This window comes from Stenella coeruleoalba (assembly GCF_951394435.1).
Source record: "Stenella coeruleoalba genome assembly, chromosome: 2".
NCBI lineage: Eukaryota > Metazoa > Chordata > Mammalia > Artiodactyla > Delphinidae > Stenella > Stenella coeruleoalba.
In genome coordinates this window covers 300,221-320,394 of record NC_137147.1, presented here as the reverse complement: position 1 = coordinate 320,394, position 20,174 = coordinate 300,221, and the positions used below count along the sequence as shown (strand labels likewise).

General features: G+C 65.4%; 1 protein-coding gene across 2 annotated transcripts; it reads right to left on the bottom strand.

Annotated features, from left to right (window-relative positions):
• Window positions 1–5,014: 5,014 nt before the first annotated feature.
• On the bottom strand, window positions 5,015–12,473 carry NUDT14 (nudix hydrolase 14). Of its 2 annotated transcripts, none has more exons than XM_079914145.1 (5): window positions 12,352–12,473; window positions 9,289–9,332; window positions 8,629–8,693; window positions 8,190–8,427; window positions 5,015–5,296 (listed from the first exon to the last, which is right to left on the bottom strand). In XM_079914145.1, exons 1-5 carry the CDS (start codon window positions 12,430–12,432, stop codon window positions 5,056–5,058), a joined length of 669 nt encoding a protein of 222 aa, XP_079770271.1. In that variant the 5' UTR covers window positions 12,433–12,473; the 3' UTR covers window positions 5,015–5,055. The 2 variants fall into 2 exon arrangements, with proteins under 2 accessions (XP_079770271.1, XP_079770272.1); XM_079914146.1 differs by lacking the exon at window positions 5,015–5,296 and adding an exon at window positions 6,688–7,707.
• Window positions 12,474–20,174: the final 7,701 nt, after the last annotated feature.

The window sequence follows — 20,174 nt, the reverse complement described above, 5'->3', positions numbered from 1 at the left end:
GGGACAAGACTGACAGCTCGCTCGCCCATTCGTCACCCGCGCACCTGCATATGCATGAGGGGGCGGGGCCGCGCCGCGGGGTGGGGCTGCGGGGGGGGTGCCGGGGGCGCCCAGGATTTAAAGGCGGCGGAGGACTCCTCCTGCCAGCGCCTGGACCCGGCGCACGCTTCCCGGCGCCCTCGGGCGGTGGGGCGGCGGCGGCGGCGGATCCACTAAAGCCTCCGCCGAGCCGGGAGAGTGGTGCTGGGCGCCGCAAAGCGGCTTCCCCTCGCCCGAGCCCCGCCGGGTGTCAGGAGCCAGGGGGTGGGGCGCCCCCTGAGGTCACCGCCGTGGTCCTCTCCTATCGGTGCGCCGCCGCCGCGCTGCTCGCGGTCCCAAAGGAGATGCTGCCTCCTGCACAAATCAGGGCTCGGCCCCACGCGGGGCAGGCGCGGCCTGGGACCCGAGCCTGCCCGGCCCTACTGCGCGACTCCCTTCCCCTGTGAGTGCCCCCATCCGTGCCGCTCCTACCGCCTCCGCTCCAACCACCTCCACTCCGGCCGCAGGGGGCGCTGCTCCCCTCCCACGCCCCGGCCCTCCCCGCCTCACTGCCGGTGGATGGGGGGGTCAGGAAGCCAGGGAACGAATGTTCCTCCGCGCAGACTGTGTGCCCAGTTCGGTGCTGGTGCGGGGCTCGCCAGGCCATACTTTCGAGGAACGCCCAGGATGGGTGTCGGGGCTTGGGCGGGGCGGGGCGAATAAAGGACGGTAGTGCACCCCCAAATGGACAAGGTGAGGGCCGCCCAAAGAGGCTCCGGCTGCTGTCCCGGTCGCCAGGCCCCCATATCCCACCCTCTGTCATCACCTTGTTGCCCTCTACTGGAGTAACCTCGCCTCGCCTCGCCCCCGCCGAGGCTCCTTGTCTCCAAACATCCCAGCCTCTCCGCCAGTCAGCGTCCCTTTCAGGGCTGGAGCTCGCCTTTGCCGTTAGGGATACCGCTTCGGTCCAAAGGGGTCTTCCCGCTCAACCTCCGTAGTAACTGGGCTTTCTTCATTCCCCTGGCTCCTCCGGCCCTGGGCTGGATGCTGGGGGTGCAACCCCTGCCTGGAGCTAGTCACTGCTACAATTTGGGGGGTGGCGTGGGGCTGGAAGCCTTCCTGGAGGAAGAGAGCTTTGAAGGAGGCCAGGTTCAGGGGCAAGGGCAATGGCAGAAGGAACTCAGGAGCACAGACGCTGCCCCCTCTCACACTAGGATATGGAGGCGCAGCAGCCGCCTAAGGGGCCTAATGCCCTGGTTTCACCGCCCAGCCTGCGGGTCCAGGCCTCAGGGGCCTAAAGGAATGGGCCTGGCTTTGCTCACTCCAAGCGCCCATCCCTACCTGAGCCCCTCTGTAGGCTGGGAGGGGGCAGGACACAAGCCAGGCACCGCCATGCACAGTGACCCCCACCAAATAAGGGAATGTGAGCTGTGTTCAGAGCCTTCCAGTTGCTGTCTTCCTGAGGGTGGGCAGCGGTTACTGCTGTGGGGACAGGGGGTTCCCCGGGGAGAGGCTTCCTCCTCTGCTCTGGCCCAGAGACAGTACTGAGTACTGGAGGCTCTGTCCCAGGGGTCCAGGGCTCCAACCCTGCCCATGCCCGCTGTCCTACACCCACCGCTCTCCTGCACTCATCGAGCAGTGAGCAAGGCTGACACAGCCAGTGGGGGCTGGGGGTGGGGTGGGCAGAGAACATAGACAGACAATGCAGAACGGCAAACTGTAAGGGTGAGGCATGCAGCAGCACGTGGGGAAGAAGCCTGCTAAGACCCAGAGGGCAGGCCAGGGTCAGCCAGGCGAGGGGCTGGGAAGAGCACATGCAAAGGCCCTGGGGCTGAGGGGAACACATGGCCAGGGCAGAGCAGGTGAGGGGCAGAGGGGCAGGCTGGAGGCGGTGGTGAGTGCCGGCTGTGCTGGGCCTGCCTGGCTAGAGTCTTCCTGCTAAGACTGACGGGAAGTCACAGAAAGCAGCTGAGCTGGGCTGGGCTGCACGTTTGTGATTTACGTCGTCACAAAGATCCCTGGCTTGGGGGGGAGGGGCAGCACAGGGCGAGGTCAGACAGGGAGGCCATAGGCGGCCACTGCCGTAGTGCAAACGAGAGGGGCCGGTGGCCGGCCTGGCTGTGGAGAGGTGGAGGAGGGGGGACTTCCAGCGCAAGTAAGAGGCGGAATCTGGAGAAGAGCCCCCCGCCGTGCGCCCCTCCCTCGTCCGAAGCTTCCTGCTCCTGGCCAGCTGTGGGAGGAGACGATGGCCTGGACTAGCTCCCACGGCGGGTGGTGTGGCTGACGCTGGGCTTGCTGTGCGGCAGTTCCAGAAGCTTCAGCTGAGGCTCTTCCCCTGCTCAGGGACGTCTTCGGCACGAAGGCACCGGTGAGGGATGCTCACGCATCTCAAGGTTCCACCTCCACCTGCCAGGGGACGCGGCCGCCCTGGAGCCCTTCCCACTGGCCAACCCTGCCTCAGGGATACAGGGAGCCCCCGCCCGCCCGGCGACCCTGGGGAGACAGTGGTCCGGCCCCATCTGCCTCCAGCCAGGCCCTTTGGGAATGGGACGGGTCCCTGCTTCCCGGCCCAGGGAACAGAAACCCCCTCGCGCTCATGGTCCCCTTCCCCCTCCTGCCCCCTAGAAGCCACAGCCCAGACCTAAGGGACCCAGGAGAGGTTCAAGACACGAAGCTGGCCTCTTGAGGGAAGGCATTGGGGCTGCTGGCAGAGGGGATCCTCCCTCCTGGGGTCCCCTCCTACAGGGATTTCTGCACCCCTTGGGCCAGAGGGCCGGAGATCCAGAGGCAGCCAGGCTCCTGCCTCTTCCCTTGCTGGGCCAGGCTGCCCTGCCTCTTCCAGGAGGACCCCCAGCGTTGTTCTGGGGCCCACTGGGCCACAACACCCCTCAGTCTCCCCGCCCCACCTGCCCCCTAACCCGAGGGCTCCCTCTCCAAGCGCCTGACACCAGGCGAGTTCTGGGATGGGTCTCAACTTGTGCCGGACAAGGCACGGACGAGGTGGAGGCCTCTCCGCCTGGCCAGGGGGCTTCAGGACCAGGCCGGGGTGCAAGCTGCTGGGCGTTTGGACAGAGCCGGCTGGGCTCAGGAGTGAGCTGCGCTTCCGCCCGTGTTCTGCGGTGCTAAATATAGCGGCCAGGGAGGGGAGTTTCCGGTTACAGCCCCCCCACCCCTGTGCCGGGAAATGGATGCCAGCTCCATTAGGTCCGGCGGCGGTGCCTGCTGACCCGCCCCGTCGGGCTGCCAAGCAGAGTGCGGGGCTGGACTGCACCCAAGTCCGCGGCCCTGCCCCCACCCCCCGCCCCGCCAGGCTGGAGCCCGGCATGCTCCCCAGGGCACAGACAGCCCCCAGCCCCAGCCAGTACCCACTAGGGGCCCCTCTGAGAGGGTGGGCAGCGCCTGCAGCCCAGCCCAGAAGGCCAGCGGAGCTCAGGTGAGTATCAGGCAGTCCGCAAGACACAGGCAGGGTGGGCCGTGCTGCCCTGGGAATTCTCCAGGCGTCCTGGGGCCCGGGGCGGCCCACTAGGCCTCCTCTGGACGGGGCGGAGCTGGGCTGCTCAAGACCCCAGTGCAGCGCGACCCTGCCGGCCCCCTGGACGCACACCCGTGCCTGAGTGCCCCTCCCCAGCAGCGTGTCAGTGCCGGGCTGGGCTCCCAGGAGGCCCCACCTGGATGGCCCCACCTGGGTCACAGCCGGCATTTGCATACAGGTGATGCTGCCTGAGTGGGCCCCTTGGGCGCAGCTGTCCCAAGGCAGCCTCGAATGCCAGGCTCGGGGGCTGTTGGCACTGAGCCACTCCCGGTGGGGCTCAGCCACACACACTCCGAAGGCCAGCAGGAAGGAAAGTGCCCGCCTGCCTGGGGGCACAGGAGGGCAGGGTGGCCGCGGCCCCGGGGAAGTACCCCCACCTGACAGCAGGGTCTCAGCGGAAGCCAGGGCAGCATGTCCTGTCTTGGCATCCTCTAGCATTCCAGCCCAGGGCCCAGTCCCAGGGGACGCTGGGCACAGGGCACGAAGTCAGGTTCACGGCAAAGCTCCCGGTCACTCCAGCTCCCCAGTCCCCACCTGCCTGCCGGGCAGCATCCCCTTGCCCGCTCCAGGGTCAGTGGACCATGACCCAGGCTGCCCCCATCCCATCCCCTAGGGCACTGCCCAAGGGGCTGACCAGAGGATTTGGGGGCCTCTGGGAAAAGGCTGGGCCAGGCCACCACCCTCAGAAGAGGTCAGGCCGGCCTTCCCTCCAAGAAGCCTGCCTGGCCCTCAGGCCAGGCCCTCATCCCCAACTGATGGCCCAGCCACGCCCACACATGCCCATGACCATGGTGACCAGCACACATTCTTCACGGTGGGCTCCAGCCCACCCGTTATGTACGGAGGTCTTACTCGGTGCCTGGCTGAGCAGACATCCAGCCCTCCTGCGGCCCCAAGGGCGTGCCAGTGTGCAAGGCAGGGGTCCTATGGGGCTTTCAGGCTACCCCACACACAGGTTGGCAGGTGGAGTGAGACCTCATCACCAACACAGGGGACACAGGGCTCCTGAGAGCCCCAGTCACGGAGGGGACCCCTCACTGGCCCCAGAAGCAGGGAGCGCGTGCCTTGTGGGTTTGTCCACACCCTCTCCTGACGTGGCTGGCGCAGCCACCACTCCTAAGGCCACAGCTCCATCCATTGCCCAGTACTCAGTGGGCCCCGAGCGCTTGACATGGCTGAGCCCATCCCCAACCTCTCCTACCCCCAGAAGTGGCACTGCACGGCACCATCCTCCCTGCCCCCCACTCAGCCTGGGGCACTACCCAGGGCCTGGCCTAGCCCTCTGCCAGCCGCCAACCCCCAGTTGCCCCCTGCACAACCTGCAGACAAGGCTTCTGCCCCGGTGGAGCTGAGGGGCTTTCACGGAGACCGCACCCCCCCCCCCGCCCCCCAGCCCACCATGGTCACAGCTCGGAGTCGGTAGACACAGGCTAGAGCTACACCAGCCTTTATTAGGTTTGCGGAGCAGGTGTCCAGAACTGGGCTCGTCCAGACCGCCTGGAGCTTCACTGGGGACCCAGGCCAGGGGCCACATGGCTAAGGAACCACGAGATACCAAAGATGACGCCGAGGGTCTTGGGAACATCCGGGTCATCGGCGAAGGCCTGGGCGCCATCCAGGGGCAGGTGCACAACCTCAATGAGCTCGCCCTCCTCCGCCAGGCCCCCGCCTGGGCCACCCTGCTGGGCATCTGTCACCTCTGCGTAGAACATGGTCTGGCTGGAGCTGGTCAGTCCCACACCAGACCTACGGGTCGAGACAGCACCTGCTGAGGCATCCATACAGGCCCCACCGGCCACCCCTGCCCCTTCCACAGCCCTCTCTTGTCCACTCCTTCCAGCCCCTGGTAGGCAGTGCTCCAGGATGCCCCCTGGCCCCCCAGATTCCCCCCTGTGGTGTACACACTCCATGTAATCTCCTCCCTTCAAGTGTGGGGGAAACCTAGGAACATGTTGGATGTGACCTCCCACCGTGATTAGGCTCCCATGTGATGAGGTTAGGTCAGGTGATGGAGGAGAAATTCTGCAGATGTCATTAAGGGCCCTCATCAGGTGACTTTAAGTTCATCAAAAAGGGAGGTGATCCTGGGTGGGCCTGACGTAGTCAGGCAAGCTCTTCATTGCCGGTTTTAGGGGTCAGAGGTGGAAAGAGTCAGAGAGACACCTGAAGACGAGGTAAGCCACCATGCTGTAAGAGGGCCACGTGCCAGGGCCTATGGGCTAGGAGCCGACCACGGGCCCCCGGCTGACAGCCAGCGGGAGACAGCGCCCTCAGTCACAGCCACGGGGAGCTGGGAAGACGAGCCTCAGCCCCAGATTAGACCTCGGCCTGGCCGACGCCTGACCGCAGCTTGGCGGTCAGGCTGCGAGGCCCTGAGCGGTGGGCCGAGTCCGTGGCAAGCCGACTGCCGACGCCCAGCAACCGCGAGGCTGTGAATGGGCGTCGCTGGAAGCCGCTGAGTCTGGCGGGCGGTCCTGCGCACCGACACTCTGCTCACGCTGGGCCTCAGCCAGGCCTCTCCCCACACAGCGGGCCCCGGGTCGCAGCCGGGGCTCGGGCCGGCGCAGCCTGGGTCTGCGAGCACTCCCATGTGGGCACCCGCAGGATGCCTGTTCTGGGCGGGGTGGGGCGCGGTCCCCAGGGCCAGGACCAGGGTTCACAGGCTGGAGAGGACTGTCAAGGAGTCCCCTCCCTCCCTAGGTGGTGGCCAGGAGGGGGCTTCTGGCCACCAGGAGGGGGACAGGCACCCAGGCAGAGGGCAGGGGCCCAGACCGGTGCTGGGGGAGGTAACGAGTGGGCAGCCATGGTGACAGCTGGCCATGAGGACGGGGTGACAGACAGGAGGGGAGGGCTGAGCGTGGTCTGCTGGGGGAGAGGGGAGGCAGAGGGTGTCTGGGGAGACGTCCAGGGGATCAGGGAGACCCCAGGCCACCCCAGGAGCTTAGCTGAGGCCAGCCGGGGCCTGCAGGGTGGACGCGGCCCCGAGGTGCGCCCTGCACTTGGGGCAGGGAGCAGAGCTGGAGGAGCTTCCCTCCCACTCCCCAAGCCCCCCACCCCCAGGCGGGGGCCCCACCCAGACTGACCTCACCCAGCTGCTTCCTCCACCCTCCCGCCCCTTATCTCCCTCGGACCCTTCCTGACAGCCCATTTCCGCCGGCAGCTACAGCCTGCGCCTTTGATGGAAGCAGCGGTCTGTGGGGTTTCCAGTCCCAGTTTCCGCCGGCGTGTGACGGACACCGGCGCCGAGAAGAATGTGCCCGGCCAGGCCGGGCACTGCCTCTCCCTGCTCACTCAAACACGTCCTCAGCTGGGGGATCTCAGACGAGCACTGGGTCTTGTCACCTGGGACGGGCAGATGAGTGGCCTGGCTCCCCCCCGGGGCCACGGAAGGAAGCCGTGGGCCCCACCCCAGGGGAGCACAAGTTCCTGCTCATGCAGCCCGCCGCCGGGCTCCCAGGGAGAGCTGCCCTGGCCTCCACGCCAGCCCCGTCCGGCCCTGCCTCCGCACAGCCAGCCACCCTCACCTCGAAAGTGCAGTCTGAGCAGGCCACTCGCTGTCCAGAGCCCTCCTCGGCACCCAGCACCCTCAGGATCAGGCCGTAGCCCAGAGGCCAGGGCCACTTGTCCCCTTGCCCCTGAGCCTTTGCCATGCAGCGCCTCTGCCAGGACTCCCCCCAGACTCACCCGCTCGGGGGACCCCAACCCTCCAAGGCACCTCCACCTGCCTTCCTCCTGGCCTGCCCGCTGGCTCACCCCCTACCCGAGGTCAGGCCCCTTGGATCCTCCCGACCCCCCGGACCGCCAGCCCAAAGGCTCAGAGGCTACGTGGCCACTGGCCAGCCACGCGGAGGATGCCCGCAGGTAACTGAGGCCCTCACACCAAGATGTCTGGCTCTTTGGTGTAGAAATCCCAGGCCTGAGTTCCCAGGCCGGGGGCGCCTGGACGAGGCCCTGGGTGTCGCCGAGGGGGCCCAGGCCCAACACTGAGCGGCCCCTTGCTGGGCCGAGGAGGGCGGCTCCGCCTCTGGGGAAGGCCGCCAGGGGCTCGGCATCGGGCGACACCGTGAGACTCTCCTGCTGCCCCCGGACTTCACCAAGGTCAGGGACCCACTGTGACATCCTCAGGCCAAGGCTGGGCTGCACCCCGACATCCTGTCCTGGGCCGGGGGGAATGAGGGGCGGGCTTTGGCGGGGGCGGGCCGCACTTCGCCCCCCAGCCCCGGCCCAGGACTTGGCCTTTCCCTCGCCCCTGAGCCGCTGTCAGAGCAGACCTGTGACTCACCCCCACCCCCAGCGCCCGGCGCTTAATCCCACAGGAAGTAGAGGCATCTGTCGGCAGCAGCTGCCACCCGGAGCAGAGCCGGGCGGCCCCGCCGCGGTGGAGGGCACGGGGCCAAGCAGGCTGCAGGACTAGCCCCGAGGGCCCCGGGTTCCAGCCCAGATCACGCCCTGAGGTGCGTTCCGTCCAACCTTCCCCAGCGTGGGAAGGTTGAAAAACAAGGAGCAATCGCCCTGCTTGCACACCCCTGGGAACTGGGTGCTCACTGCCTTCCAGGCAGCTCGTCCCATCCCCTGGGCTGCGCTGGCAACAGACGGCCCTTCCCCAGCCCCGCAGGCCCACGGGCCCAGCCCCACTCACTTGTACGTGGCGACCCGGCGCAGGCCGGAGGGGGCCAGGTGGTAGCCGCACTCCTCCCACGCTTCCTTGCAGGCCACCTGCTCCAGCGAGAGCCCGGGCTGGTCCACGAGGCCGGCGCACAGCTCGTATGTCACCCCTGCCGAGCCAGGCAGTGCCGGCTGCAGCTCCCGGGGCCCGTCCTGGTCCGCGGCGGCCAGGGACCCCGGGAAGAGGCGCTCCACCTCGCCAGCGTACACAGCTGGTTGGGGGAAGGCAGACCGCAGTCACCGCCCTGTGGTGGCCAGCTCCACGTGACCCGCTCTGGCCAGACCCCCTTGCCGGGCCTCAGTTTCCTCTAGAGCCCTCTCCCCACGTCTGCACTCTGACCCTAGGACACCAGGGGCCTGAACGTGAGCCTGCAGGCCTCCCCTCCCCCCACACCGCACTTGGGCCGCCTCACCTGGCCTGAACTGCTTCACCAACACCAGGCTCCTTCGAGAAGAGTTGAACATGAGAATGGTCACACTGCAGGGGGAGGGACCCAGCTCAGCACAGAAGCAGCCCCCTCACCTCACCCCCCTGGGGGCCCAGCCCACCTCCTCTCCTCCACAACCCAGGAAGGTGGTGTCCCTTGCTCAGGTGGGCAGACTGAGGCCCAGGACGGGTCACAGCTTGCCAGGGTCACACAGTCAGGCTAGGACCCAGGCCTCCTGTATTCCAGCTGGCAGGACGGGGGCCGGGGGGTGGGAAGGACATGCTGGGCAGCTGGGCAGGCCGGGGGTGGCAGCAGCTGAGGACGGGTGACTGACGGGACACGTGGCCCCTGCTGGCCGGCTGCCGCCAGCCACACTCCTGAAGCCACGCTGCCATCCAGCCCCTGCTTCCGACGCTCGGGGCGAGGGCACCTGGGCAGCTTCTCTCAGGTCCAAGAGGTGGTCCAGGTGGCCTGAGCTGGGACCCAGCTCGGGCTCCAGGCCTTGGGTGACCCCTCAGTGAGACGACAGGGAAAGTGGGGACTTCAGACACGCAGAGGCGGGTGGGGCTCTGTGCCCCTGGGCCCGGTGTCCCTGCAGACATCACCCTGGGGCTTCCCCGGGGGCCAGCCAGGCTGGGCCCTCACCTGTCATGGGTCTTCATGAAGTCCCACGACTTCTGGGTACCATTCTGCAAGAGGCGGGGCAGCGGTCAGGGAGGGCTGAAGGGCTGGCAGCGCGGGTGGAGGTGCTCCAGGGAGCGAGAAGGCCACACAGACCCACCGTACCCGGCCAGTCGTGGCCCCGGGCCCCTCGGGAGCGACGAGCTGCGGCGGGTGGGGCAGGGCGTAGCCGCCAGGGTGGGCAGGGAAGTCCAGGACAGCCTGATGCTCTCAAGGGGTGAGGCGGAAACCGGGCCAAAGGGTGGGAAGGCGTCCCAGGCACAGCGTGAGCCAGCACCCAGCACAGGTGAGCACGAGAAGCTGCAGAGAGACGACGCTGCCGCCAAGTGCGGGAAGGGCCACGGGGGTGTGGGGAGAGGCGGGCGTGACATGTCCTCACAGTCAGGGCGAGGGGCAGGAGGGGTCCCAAGCGGGTAGAGCAGAGATCAGGTTTTCGTTGCTGAAGCTCCCTTGGGCCACTGGACAAAGGGCGACAGGAGGGCAGGAGGGGCAGGCGGGCCTCCGGAGAGCGCAGCAGCCCCGGGAGCAGCTGGGGAAGGGTGTGCCCGCGCCGGGCAGAATCTCAGCCCGCAGGACGTGACGATTCAATGATGATGACTGGGCAGTGGATGACCCTGTCCCCGGCCCGGTTTCTGTCTCGGGCTGTCTGTCCTGTGTCCTGTGGTCCTGCTGTTCTGTCACTTCCTTCCACCCCCCTGCTCCCCGACCCTGGACGCCCCGTCCCAGCAGCTCCCAGGGCTCTGAGCAGCATTCAGTGAACAAAAGGCAGTGCGGGGGGCCGGGGCCTGGGCCAGCACCACCGGGGGCGGCCAGAACCCATGCTTACGGGGCTCCAGCCGGCAGGGGGCACGAGGGGCCAGAACCCTGCCAGCGGGACACCACTAGGTGAGGTAGGCTCCCGTCCTCCGGGCTGTTCCGCCTGGCCCTGACCCCTCCCCAAGGGGTCTCTGAGGATGGGGCTGGCCCTGGGGCCCTAGAGCCCAGCCCTGTGGACACCCACCACCGGCTTGCTCAGCCACTGGGTCAGCCCTGCGCCCTGGCGAGCTGCTGGCCCCACACTTGAGGCCCCGTCCGAGCCATGAAACACACATGGATCTGAGCACCAGAGACACCGAAAGGGCAACCGGGGCTGCAAAAGAGGAAGGACACTAAGGAACAGCCTGTGTGAGGACTTCCTGGAGGAGGCGACACTGCACCAGGCCCCATAGAAAAGAAAGGGCATTCATTCCCAGCAGTGGGCCCTGACAGGCAGAGGCCCGCATGCTGGTCTGAGGGGAGCTGGGGACATTGGTCTGAGCTGGGCCTGAAGGCGGAGGTGCTCTGGACGGGCAGGAGCCCCGGTTTCCAAGCAGGAGGGAGAGCCGATGGCCTGCCCTGTGCAGGTCGGGCTGCCCGGGAGGCCGTTGTGAGACACCACCCCCAAGAGGCAAGCCTGGGCCTGCCTGCAATCTGGCCACCCCAGGGCCAGCCACCCCCCAGGACGAGCTCCGGGGAAGGCCTGCCCCCCAGTCTGCCACGTGCCAGCTGTGCCCCTGCCTCCCCCAGGGTGAGTGTCATCTCGTGCTGGTTTCAGGTACCCTCTTGGATCAAGATCAAAACATCTGTCAGACCCTCAGGTCCAGCCAAGGCAGGGTGCAGGGGAAGGTCCAGAGGGGCCCACTGAGGCCCAGCCAGCCCCTCCCAGAGGGTCAGGACCCAGGCCTGGCTCATCTTCCAGGGCCCTGGGAGGGAGGTACAGGACTGGAGTTTAAACACAGCCCCTCCCCCTCAGAGCCACGCGGGTGCCCTGCCTCTGGCTGGTCTGTCTGTCCATCCACCAGGTCTCCCCTGGCCATGGGTGCCTACTGACCAAAGGCTGCAGGTGCCCCGCAGTGACGTTCACCACCCAGCCCAGTGTCCCATGGCCCCTGGGAACACCACCCCGGCCCCAGCCTGTGTGCATCGCAGCCTACCGCCCGCATGGGCTCAGCTTCGGTCACCAGCACCCATCCACACTCCACAGGAGGTGGGGGAGGCTGCCACAGCCATAGGCCACAGCGGTTACGTGCCTGGATCACCCTGTGCCCACCTGCTGGCCCCAGAGCCCCAGCCCCTGGAGGCTGTGCAGCCACAACTAGGCATCCCTGCCCCAGGCCAACACCAGGGAAAGGCCAGCAACCTCCGTGTCCCTGCACTCTGCCCTCAACCAACCCTGGCTTCTGCCCCAGCCGGTGCTGCCAACTTGGGTCCATCCTGGGGATAGGAATTCCCTGTCCCCTAGAGCCAACGGGACAGCAGCGACAAGGGAGAGGCGACACTGGAGTGCAGCCTCTGTCAGGCTGGGCGTCAAGAGGGCTTCACAGGTTAGTGAGAGTAATGGGCCTGGGGAGGGGGGGGGGGTCACAGGATGCTGCAGGCCAGGGACAGCCCGGCAGAGGGGCGCCAAAGACCTGCACCACCTGTCCTAACTGAGGGGGCAGGGAGGGGCTGCACCAGACTCGGAGGAGTGCAGTCCTCACCTGGATGGCGTGGAGGAACTCGGTGGAGCGGCAAGCAAAAGGTGGGGGCCCGAACTGGACAAACAAGTGTTTCCTGTGAGCCTACTACTTGCACAGCGCCACGGGAGGCGGTGTGGTCCTGCACTCCCTTCCCGGGCCGGCAGGAGGAGGTGACGCCCCGGCAGGCAGCCCACCTGGAGAGGCTCCCCAGGGCTCACCAGCTCCATCGCCGGCCTCCTCTGCCCAGAACGGAGACCACCACCAGGAAGCTTTCCCTGATCCCCGGGGCGCGCAACATGTCCCACCGCAAAAAAGGGCCGGGGCCCAGCAAAGCCTCCTTGGAGGAATGAGTGGTCCCCCGAGGTGTCCCTGCCCAGAGCCGGACGCTCAACGGCTCTGCGAACGCGGACTCACGGGCAGAGAGCTCGGCGAGGAGGCGGGGTCCGCGGGGCGGGGGCACGAGGCCATGGGCGGGGCCATGGGCGCGTGGGCGGGGTCCGGGGCCGGCGTCAGCCGCGGAAGGCGCGGAGGACGCGGAAGGCGGGCTCACCTGGCGGTAGTGCAGCGTGAGCGGCAGCAGGTAGGGCGAGGCTGCGCAGCGGCCCACGGCCGCCCCCTCGATGCGCTCCATGGCGGCGCGCGGGGTAGCGCGGGCCCGGGGCGGACGCGGGCAGGGTCCGCTCAGGACTCGAGCGGGCGGGCGTGTCACCGGGCTCTGGGCATGCCCGGTGCGCGCGGGGCGGGGCGGCGCGGGGCGGCGCCGAGCAGGGAGGGCGGGCCCAGCGCGCAGGTAGCACCTGCCCCGGTCCCCGTGCACGTGGGGGGCTCGTGACCGCGGGGCACTCCCGGAGTCGCGCAGGGTGTGAGCAGGGAGGGGGGCTCGCCAGGTGGGCCCCGCAACAGGGAGGGGGTCAGCCGAGCGTGCGGCGGGGCGGGGCGGGCGCAACTGGAGGGGACGGGCTGAGAGGTGACCGCCGGTGCTGGAGTCGGGGGGTGGCTTGGGCGTCCTGGTTGGGGGGAGGGAGACGCAGCGCAGCTGCGGGGAAGGGGGGATGAGCCGAGCGGACGCCTCCCCCACTGGGGCCGACCATACCCGGAGACTGGGTCGTCCGGGGCTGGGGCGGGCCTCCAGGGAAGGAGCGACTGGGCCCTGAAGAGAGAAGCTGGCGGTCCCAGCTGCCTCGCCGCCGAGCCCCGGGAGGAGGAAGGCAGAGGTGGATTCGGGGCTGCGCACGGGGTCCTGCGTGCGCCGTGGTGGGGGGAGAGTGTCTACACCTCTAGGGCCCCTGGGTGGAGGGAGAGAAGGCTCTCAGAGAGGGCAAGGTGAGAGGAGCCTGAGTGGGGAAGGGAGAGGGACCAGGGTCTAGGCAGAGCCAGGCCCTCCCCGCGGGGCTCCGGCGGGCTGGCGGGGAGCTGGCCTGGGCCAGACTGTCCCCCTGCCCCGCCTGCCCCACTGGGAGGAGCTGCCACTCGCTGTCTGTGGGGCTGCCCCTCTTCCACCTCGGCAGGAACTAAGTGCTCTTCCCTCCCCCAAGAAGCCCCTCCCTGCTGAGGAAGGGCCCCCTCCTTGCTTGGATGTGGATCCCAAGGACCTGCTTCAAATGCGGCCACTGCCTCCCCAGGGACAGGCACAAATGGTGGGGTGGGGCAGCCGAGCCCTGACCTGCACCTGCTCTCTGAACTATGGCCCCAGGGGGGACAGCCCAGGTGGGCTTGAAATGGACTCCCATGTCCCCGTTATCCATTGCTGTGTAACAAAGCACCCCCAAAATTCGTGGCTTAAAGCCCCCCTTTGTTCCTCTCTGTCTTGGTGTGTGGATGGCCCTGTCTCAGCTGAGCGGCTCCCCCTGGGGGCTTCTCTGCAGTGTGGTCAGGTAGCAGCTGGGGTGGGATCTTCTGAGGGATGCATGTCCAGGATGTCTGCTGCCCTAGTTGGGTGGCTGGCTGGCCCTCTCCCCGAGCGTGGCCTCTCCGTGTGGCCGGCTGGGGCTTCCTGGGAGCATGGCGGTCTCAGAGTGGTGGGACTATTCCATGGCAGCTGCCCAGCCCACGGTCACGGGGCCAAGCTTCTCACGACCCATCCCGGGACGTCTGACAGCACTGCGTCCTATGGGCCAGAAAGTAAGTCCTGGCCACCCCAGATTCCGGTGGGGGGGGGTACTTCCCAAGGGTAGGAGACCTGGGACACATGGTTTATAAGGGCCATCGTAAGAGACTAGCCATCACCCCCGTAACTCTGTAGGGCAGTGCACTTCCCAGCCTTGGCCTGGCCACATAGTGTCCTGGAGGCCAGAGTGAGCACCCACCAGAGAGCCCATCCTGGAAGCTGGCCCCATCCTGCCCAACAGCCAGGCGGGCCTCTTCCTCCACACGCGGGACCCAGGGTGTGCTCCCTCCCTCAAGCACAGGCCATTTCCTCCTGTGTTTGTGTGAAAACGGGAACCAGCCACAGAGCCTGCACAGCAGCGGCCCAGACCAAGGAGGAGCCTTGCTCCCAGCCCCTCCGCCCACTGGCTGGGCTGGCCCGTGAAGCTGCAGCTCAGATGCAGGGAAGAACCAGCAGCTCCACAGAGCATCGTTTTGCCCACATTTGGGGGGAAGTAGCATTTGACGTTGATGCAGGCTGAGACAGCTGGCAGCGTAGACTGCAGAACGTGTGTGCCTTCAGAAGGTCAGCAAGGTGCCACCCCTGCAGGAAGCAGCCTGGCAGTTCCTCAGGCAGTTAAACATAGAGTTACTGGGTGACCCAGCAATTCTGCTCCCGGGTGTCTATCCAAGGCTTCGAAACGGACTCAAACAGATACTGGCAGTATTCACAATAGCAAAAGGTCAGAGCAAGCCGTGTCCATCAGCTGATGACCAGATAAACAGTGTGGTCTAGCCACATGGGAGGATGTGACTCAGCCGTAAAGAGGAATGAAGGTTTTCATCACAGCACTATTTAAAATAGCCAAGACGTGGAAGCACCTCAGTGTCCATGACAGAAGAGTGGGTAAAGAAGGTTGGTACCTAGATACGGTGGAACATTACTCAGCCATAAAAAAGAAGGAAATAACGCCATTTGCAGCAACATGAATAGACCTACAGATTACCATACTGAGTGAAGTAAGTCAGAAAGAGAAATACAAATACCATATGATATCACTTATGTGTGGAATCTGAAAAATGGTACAGGGACTTCCCTCGTGGCTCAGTGGTTGGGAATCTGCCTGCCAATGCAGGGGACATGGGTTCGAGCCCTGGTCCGGGAAGATCCCACATGCCACGGAGCAACTAAGCCCGTAGGCCACAACTACTGAGCCTGCGCTTGAGAGCCCACGAGCAACAACTCCTGAGCCCACGAGCCACAACTCCTGAAGCCCACATGCCTAGAGCCCGTGCTCCACAACAAGAGAAGCCACTGCAATGAGAAGCCCACGCACCGCAACGAAGAGCAGCCCCCGCTCGCCGCAACTAGAGAAAAGCCCGCGCACGCGTGCAGCAATGAGAACCCAACGCAGGCAAAAAAACCCCACAGAGTTACAAATGAACTTATTTACAAAACAAATAGAATCGCAGATGTAGAAAACAAACTTATGGTTACCAGGGGGATGGGGCGGAGGGATAAATTGGGAGATTGGGATGGACATATACACACTACTACTTATAAAATAGGTAACTAATAAGGACCTACTCTAGAGCACAGGGAACTCTTCTCAACACTCTGTGATGACCTACGTGGGAAAGACTCTAACAGAGTGGATGTATGTGTGTGTGTAACTGAATCACTTTGCTGTACACCTGAAAGTAACACAACACTGTGAATCAAGTCTGCTTCAATAAAAATTGTTGTAAAAAAGGAATGAAATTCTGACACGTGCTGCCACACTGACGAGCCTTGAAGACGTCATGCTGAGTGAACGGAGGCAGACGAGAGGCCCACGTTCTATGGTCCGTTCATATGAAACGTCCAGAGTAGGTAATCCACAGGGACAGAAAGATTGGGGGCTGCCAGGAGCTGGGGGAGGGGAGAACAGGGAGTGAGTGACTTAATGGGGCAGTTTCCTTTCCGGTGATGAGAATGTTCTGGAACTAGGGAGACGGGTGGTTACACACACTGTGAGTGTGCTAAGTGCTACCGAAGTGTACAAGGTAAGACGGTTAAGGTGATGTGAATTTCAGTTCACTTTTTTTAAAGAAGGAAAAGTACATCAGTGAGACTGTTCCGGAGCATTCCACGCTGGCCGTGGACACCAGCCCCGTCAGCTGCAGTCCCGGGGCCCTTTGTGGTAGGTCGGGACCAGGCCCCTGCAGCCTAGCCATGGGCCTGGGGACAGGGCGCACGGTGGGGGTCTGGAGTGAGGCCTGGCGGGGCGTTCCTCAGAGGCACAGGGAGTTCAGCCGTGTGTCTGGAGGGCTCGCTGGGGGCGGGCAGCGTGGAAGTGGGGCTCGGAGGGCGTTAGGACAAGAACACGGCATGGTCGAGGGGGGCCGGGCTGCGGGGCGGCCCGCTGACGAGGCGCTGTTCGCAGAGACCCGAGGATCCAGGAGGACGAGAAGGACAGGATGGAAGAGGGTGCCACAGCCCACGGGGCAGCCAGCGGGCTGTGCTGGGCCCCTCGGAGGGCACTGGGAGCCGTGGAAGGTCCCAGACAGGGGCGCAGTGGTTGGGCTCTACCTCTGGAAGGGCGCTGTGGCCGCCCGGTCGGGGGAGCATGAGGCCAGTGGAGGGACTTGGGCCGTCGTCCAGAGCGGGGCGTGCAGGTGGCTGGCCTTGGGCCCCGTGGGGGCAGGTGCGGGCGGAGGTGGCTGGCTGGGGGACAGCTCGGGGGGGCGGGGCCCGAGCCACGAGGAGCCTCTGAAAACCCGCCTCTGGGTTTGGGAACGAGGGGGCTTTGGAGACCCCGCCGAGCCGCGTTCAGAGGTGAGCGCGGGCTGGAGACCCTCACCCTGAGCGTCAGGGCCCCAGGGCTGCCGGGACAGGCCGCCGCGAGCCTGGCGGCGTAAGACGGCACAGACTGGCTGTCCTACAGCCGCGAAGGCGGGAGCCGAAGCGGCCTCCCTGGGCTGGAGCCGAGGCACGGGCAGGGCTGCCTCCCGGGGGCTCCGGGGAGAACCCCTTCCTGGCCTCTAACAGCTGGAAGCGGCCGCACGCCTCGGCTCCGGGCCCCTCCTGCACCTTCCCGGCCAGCGGCCAGCAGTCCTGTTCTCTCTAGGGCTCTGCCTCCCACTGTCACATCTCTACTCTGACCCCCCTGCCGTCCCCCACAAGGACCCCGTGACGACACCGGCCTCCCCATGACCCTGGATCCCCCTACCTCAGGGTCTTTGCCGTGTAAGGTTCCCCATTCGAGGGTTCTGGGAGTACGGTGTGGACGCGAGAGCCAGGGCGGGGTCCCGGGTGGGATTCAGTCTGCTGGGCCCTGGCAGGACGGGGGGAAACTCCTGCTGGCCGCCGCCTCCCCTTCCTCTGTAGGAGGCAGGGACGAGGTCATCTGCCAAGAGTGGGGCGGGTGGAGAGGGCGGCTGCATGTGGACCCCACGGGGCCGGGGGCCTGGAGTCCCGGTCGCCTGGTGAGTGGGGCTTCCTACTGGTACAAGGCTGGAGGAGGCCCTCGGGCGGCGCCAGCAGCCTGGGCAAGTGGACAGGTGGACATCGGCTTCCTCCAGGGCTCAGCCTTTGCCCAGAGGGGGTGACGGGGAGCCCGTGGGTCCAGAGGGGTGAGGATACTGGTCAGGGAGTTCCTGATGTGACAGACCCCAGGGATGGAGGGTGGTGAGGACCGGAGGGGCTGGCGGGCAGCGGGAAGCGGGGGAGTCGGGCTGGGCGTCCAAAACAGGCACAGAACGCAAGCCTGGACGCAGGCTGAGCCACGGGGCAGTCGGGGAGGGTCAAGGTCAGGGGCGTGGGCGTGGGCGCCTGCTGGCTGGCGGCAGAAGTGGGTGCAGAGGAAGCCTGAGGACGGGGCCCGAGTGAGGGGTTGGGCGGGGCTCCAGGGGTGACACTGGTGAGCTACAGGGGTGTAGCAGACACCAGGTCCAGAGGAATAGTGATGCCCCAAAAGCAGGGAGTAGGCAGAGGAGGAGAGGGCCTGGGGCAGCTGGCGGGGGGCTGGATTCACGCCACCTGGTTACTGATGACGAGCTGCCCCCAAGTGTGTGTTTGCAGGGGCGGCACCCTACCCTCTGCATCTCTGCAGCCAGGAGCAAAGGGCATCCAGGCTGGGCACCAGTGGGTCTGGCATGCTAAGCAAAGGGCTGAGGGCCCAGGCGCAGTAAGGCTACCTTCTGGGGCTAGAGGTCTCACCTTTTGAGGTCCTCAGGGGGGTGCCAGGGGCAGCAACAGAAAGCAGGGGCCATGCAACCCCCGATCTTTCTGGGCACCTGGGGCAGCCTTTTCTTGTTTCTTTATGGCCGCGCCACACCGCTCGCAGCATTTAGTTCCCCGACCAGGGACTGAAGCCGGGCCACGGCGGAGAGAGCACCGAGTCCTAAGCGCTGGGCCACCAGGGAAGTCCCAAGAAGGCTCTTCCTGTCACCTGAGTTAGGGAGCTTTAGTGGTGGTTAAGTGTGTCTTGTTTGTGCTGGAGTTTTAGTTTCATTTGGTTTGAGTGTTTTGCTCTTTTTCAAAGTGATGCACGTACACAGCAAAAGGAAAAAGAGGAACGTTCAATGTTAGTGCAAGACTCACACACAAAACCACCAGCCCCCAGCCCAGCCCTCTCCACAGTCCGACCCCCCCAGAGGCGGCCACTGTCAAGCCTTCAGGCTGATCCTTTTGATGTTTCTCCTCCAAGCGTCTCTGCTCACGCGGCCATTTCTTGATTTATTGGTTGTGGGCATTTTTCTCTGACTGCGTTGGTCAGGCCAGCTCAGCCACAGGCAGCCAGGAGAGCCACCAGAATAGCTCCAACAGCGTGGGGTCGGCAGTCTCCCACGAGAAGTCTGGAAGGAGGAGGCCCCAAAGCCTTCCATAGAGCATGTCCCCCTGGCACAGCAGGTCAGCCCCTACTCAACCTCATGATCTCAACATGGCTGCTGTGGCCCAGGCATCACCTACAGACGCAGTGGCATCAGTAAAGGGGAGGAGAGTCTCTTTGCAAATTAGGAGGAAACGCTTGCCCAGAAGCCCCCATTGTGAGGACCAGTGACCTTTCACCTCTAAGATCTGGGCCAGGTTGTGGGGGGCACAGTGCCTTCCCTGAGCACACGCCAGGGAGGGTGAATGCCCCCAACCCCAGGCTAGGACTATGAAGAGGAGGTGAGGAGGGAGGGAGTGGACATGGGAGAGGTGGCCACTGCCTCAGGCTCGCGGCCCTGGAGGGCTCCACACCCGCACGTCCCCTTCCTTCTCTCCCAGTGCGTCCCCCTCAGGACCGCCAGCTGAGTCAGTGCCGGGTGTCACTGTCCCTGATGAGAGGGTGGACCCCGTAGCATCTGAAGTGCATTCTGGTTACCCTTCCTGCCACAGGTAATTCTGATTTCCTGATCTAACCCCTGCCTTCTCCTCCTTTCCTTCTGTGATGTTTAATTTTATGTATGGACTTGGCTGGGCCACGGGTGCCCAGGTATTTGGTGAGACTTTCTTCTGGGCGTCTCCGGTTGAGAGTAACATCTGAACGGGTGGTCTGACGCAAGCAGGTGCCCTCCCCTCGCGGGTGGGCCTCGTCCAGTCCCGGAGGCCTCAGCAGAGCAGAAGCGAGTGATGCAGAATCGGCTCTCCTGGCCCGACGGACTCCAGCGCGGACAGCGGCCTCCTGCCTTTGGACACAGACTCAGGCAGGACCTCGCACGTCCGGCTCCCCGGGTCTCCAGCTGGCCCGCTGCCGACCTGGGGACTTGTCAGCTTCCATGACAGCGCGTGAGCCAACTCCTCACAATCAACTGGTGCATGTATCCGGCCTGCTGTACGCTTCTACACGTAACACACATCACATGTGCGTTCTGTCTCTCTGGAGAACCTGTCGCCCCCGCCAAGGTCAACGCCCCGCTTGTCCTGCAGCTGGTCTGTCTTGGTGGCAGCTCCCCGGGGCCCTCCTCCCTTCGCCCTGGGCTGGCGCTTCCTCCTCCAGGACCCAGGGGTCTCCTATCTCCCAGGTGAGTTCCAGCCCCAGGCCGCTGGCCCCATGCTTCCCCGTCCCTGGTTCCCTTCCTCATTTCGCTGGTGCATGTCCTTCTTGTCCTCGAAATGCCTCGTGAAAGCTGATTAGGGAGGATGTTCACGTGCGTGGAAATGTCACCAGCCCCTCACCCTGACGGATGCCTGACCAGATGGGTAATTCTGGTAGGAGTGTCATTTTCCCACGACGAAGCTTCCAGCGCCAGGCTGGCCGCTGAGCCGCCGTGCCTTTCTAGTCCCTGACCATTCGTGGGGAACTCCTTTCCCTCTGCAGC

Bases quoted from the DNA above. Each gene is read 5' to 3' on its own strand.
- NUDT14 (XM_079914145.1), bottom strand. From the start codon at position 12,432: ATGGAGCGCATCGAGGGGGCGGCCGTGGGCCGCTGCGCAGCCTCGCCC. The intron at 8,694-9,288 runs GTGAGGGCCCAG...CTCCCCCTGCAG, and splicing joins TTCATGAAGACCCATGACAG to TGTGACCATTCTCATGTTCA. The intron at 8,428-8,628 runs GTGAGGCGGCCC...TCCCCCAACCAG, and splicing joins GGTGAAGCAGTTCAGGCCAG to CTGTGTACGCTGGCGAGGTG.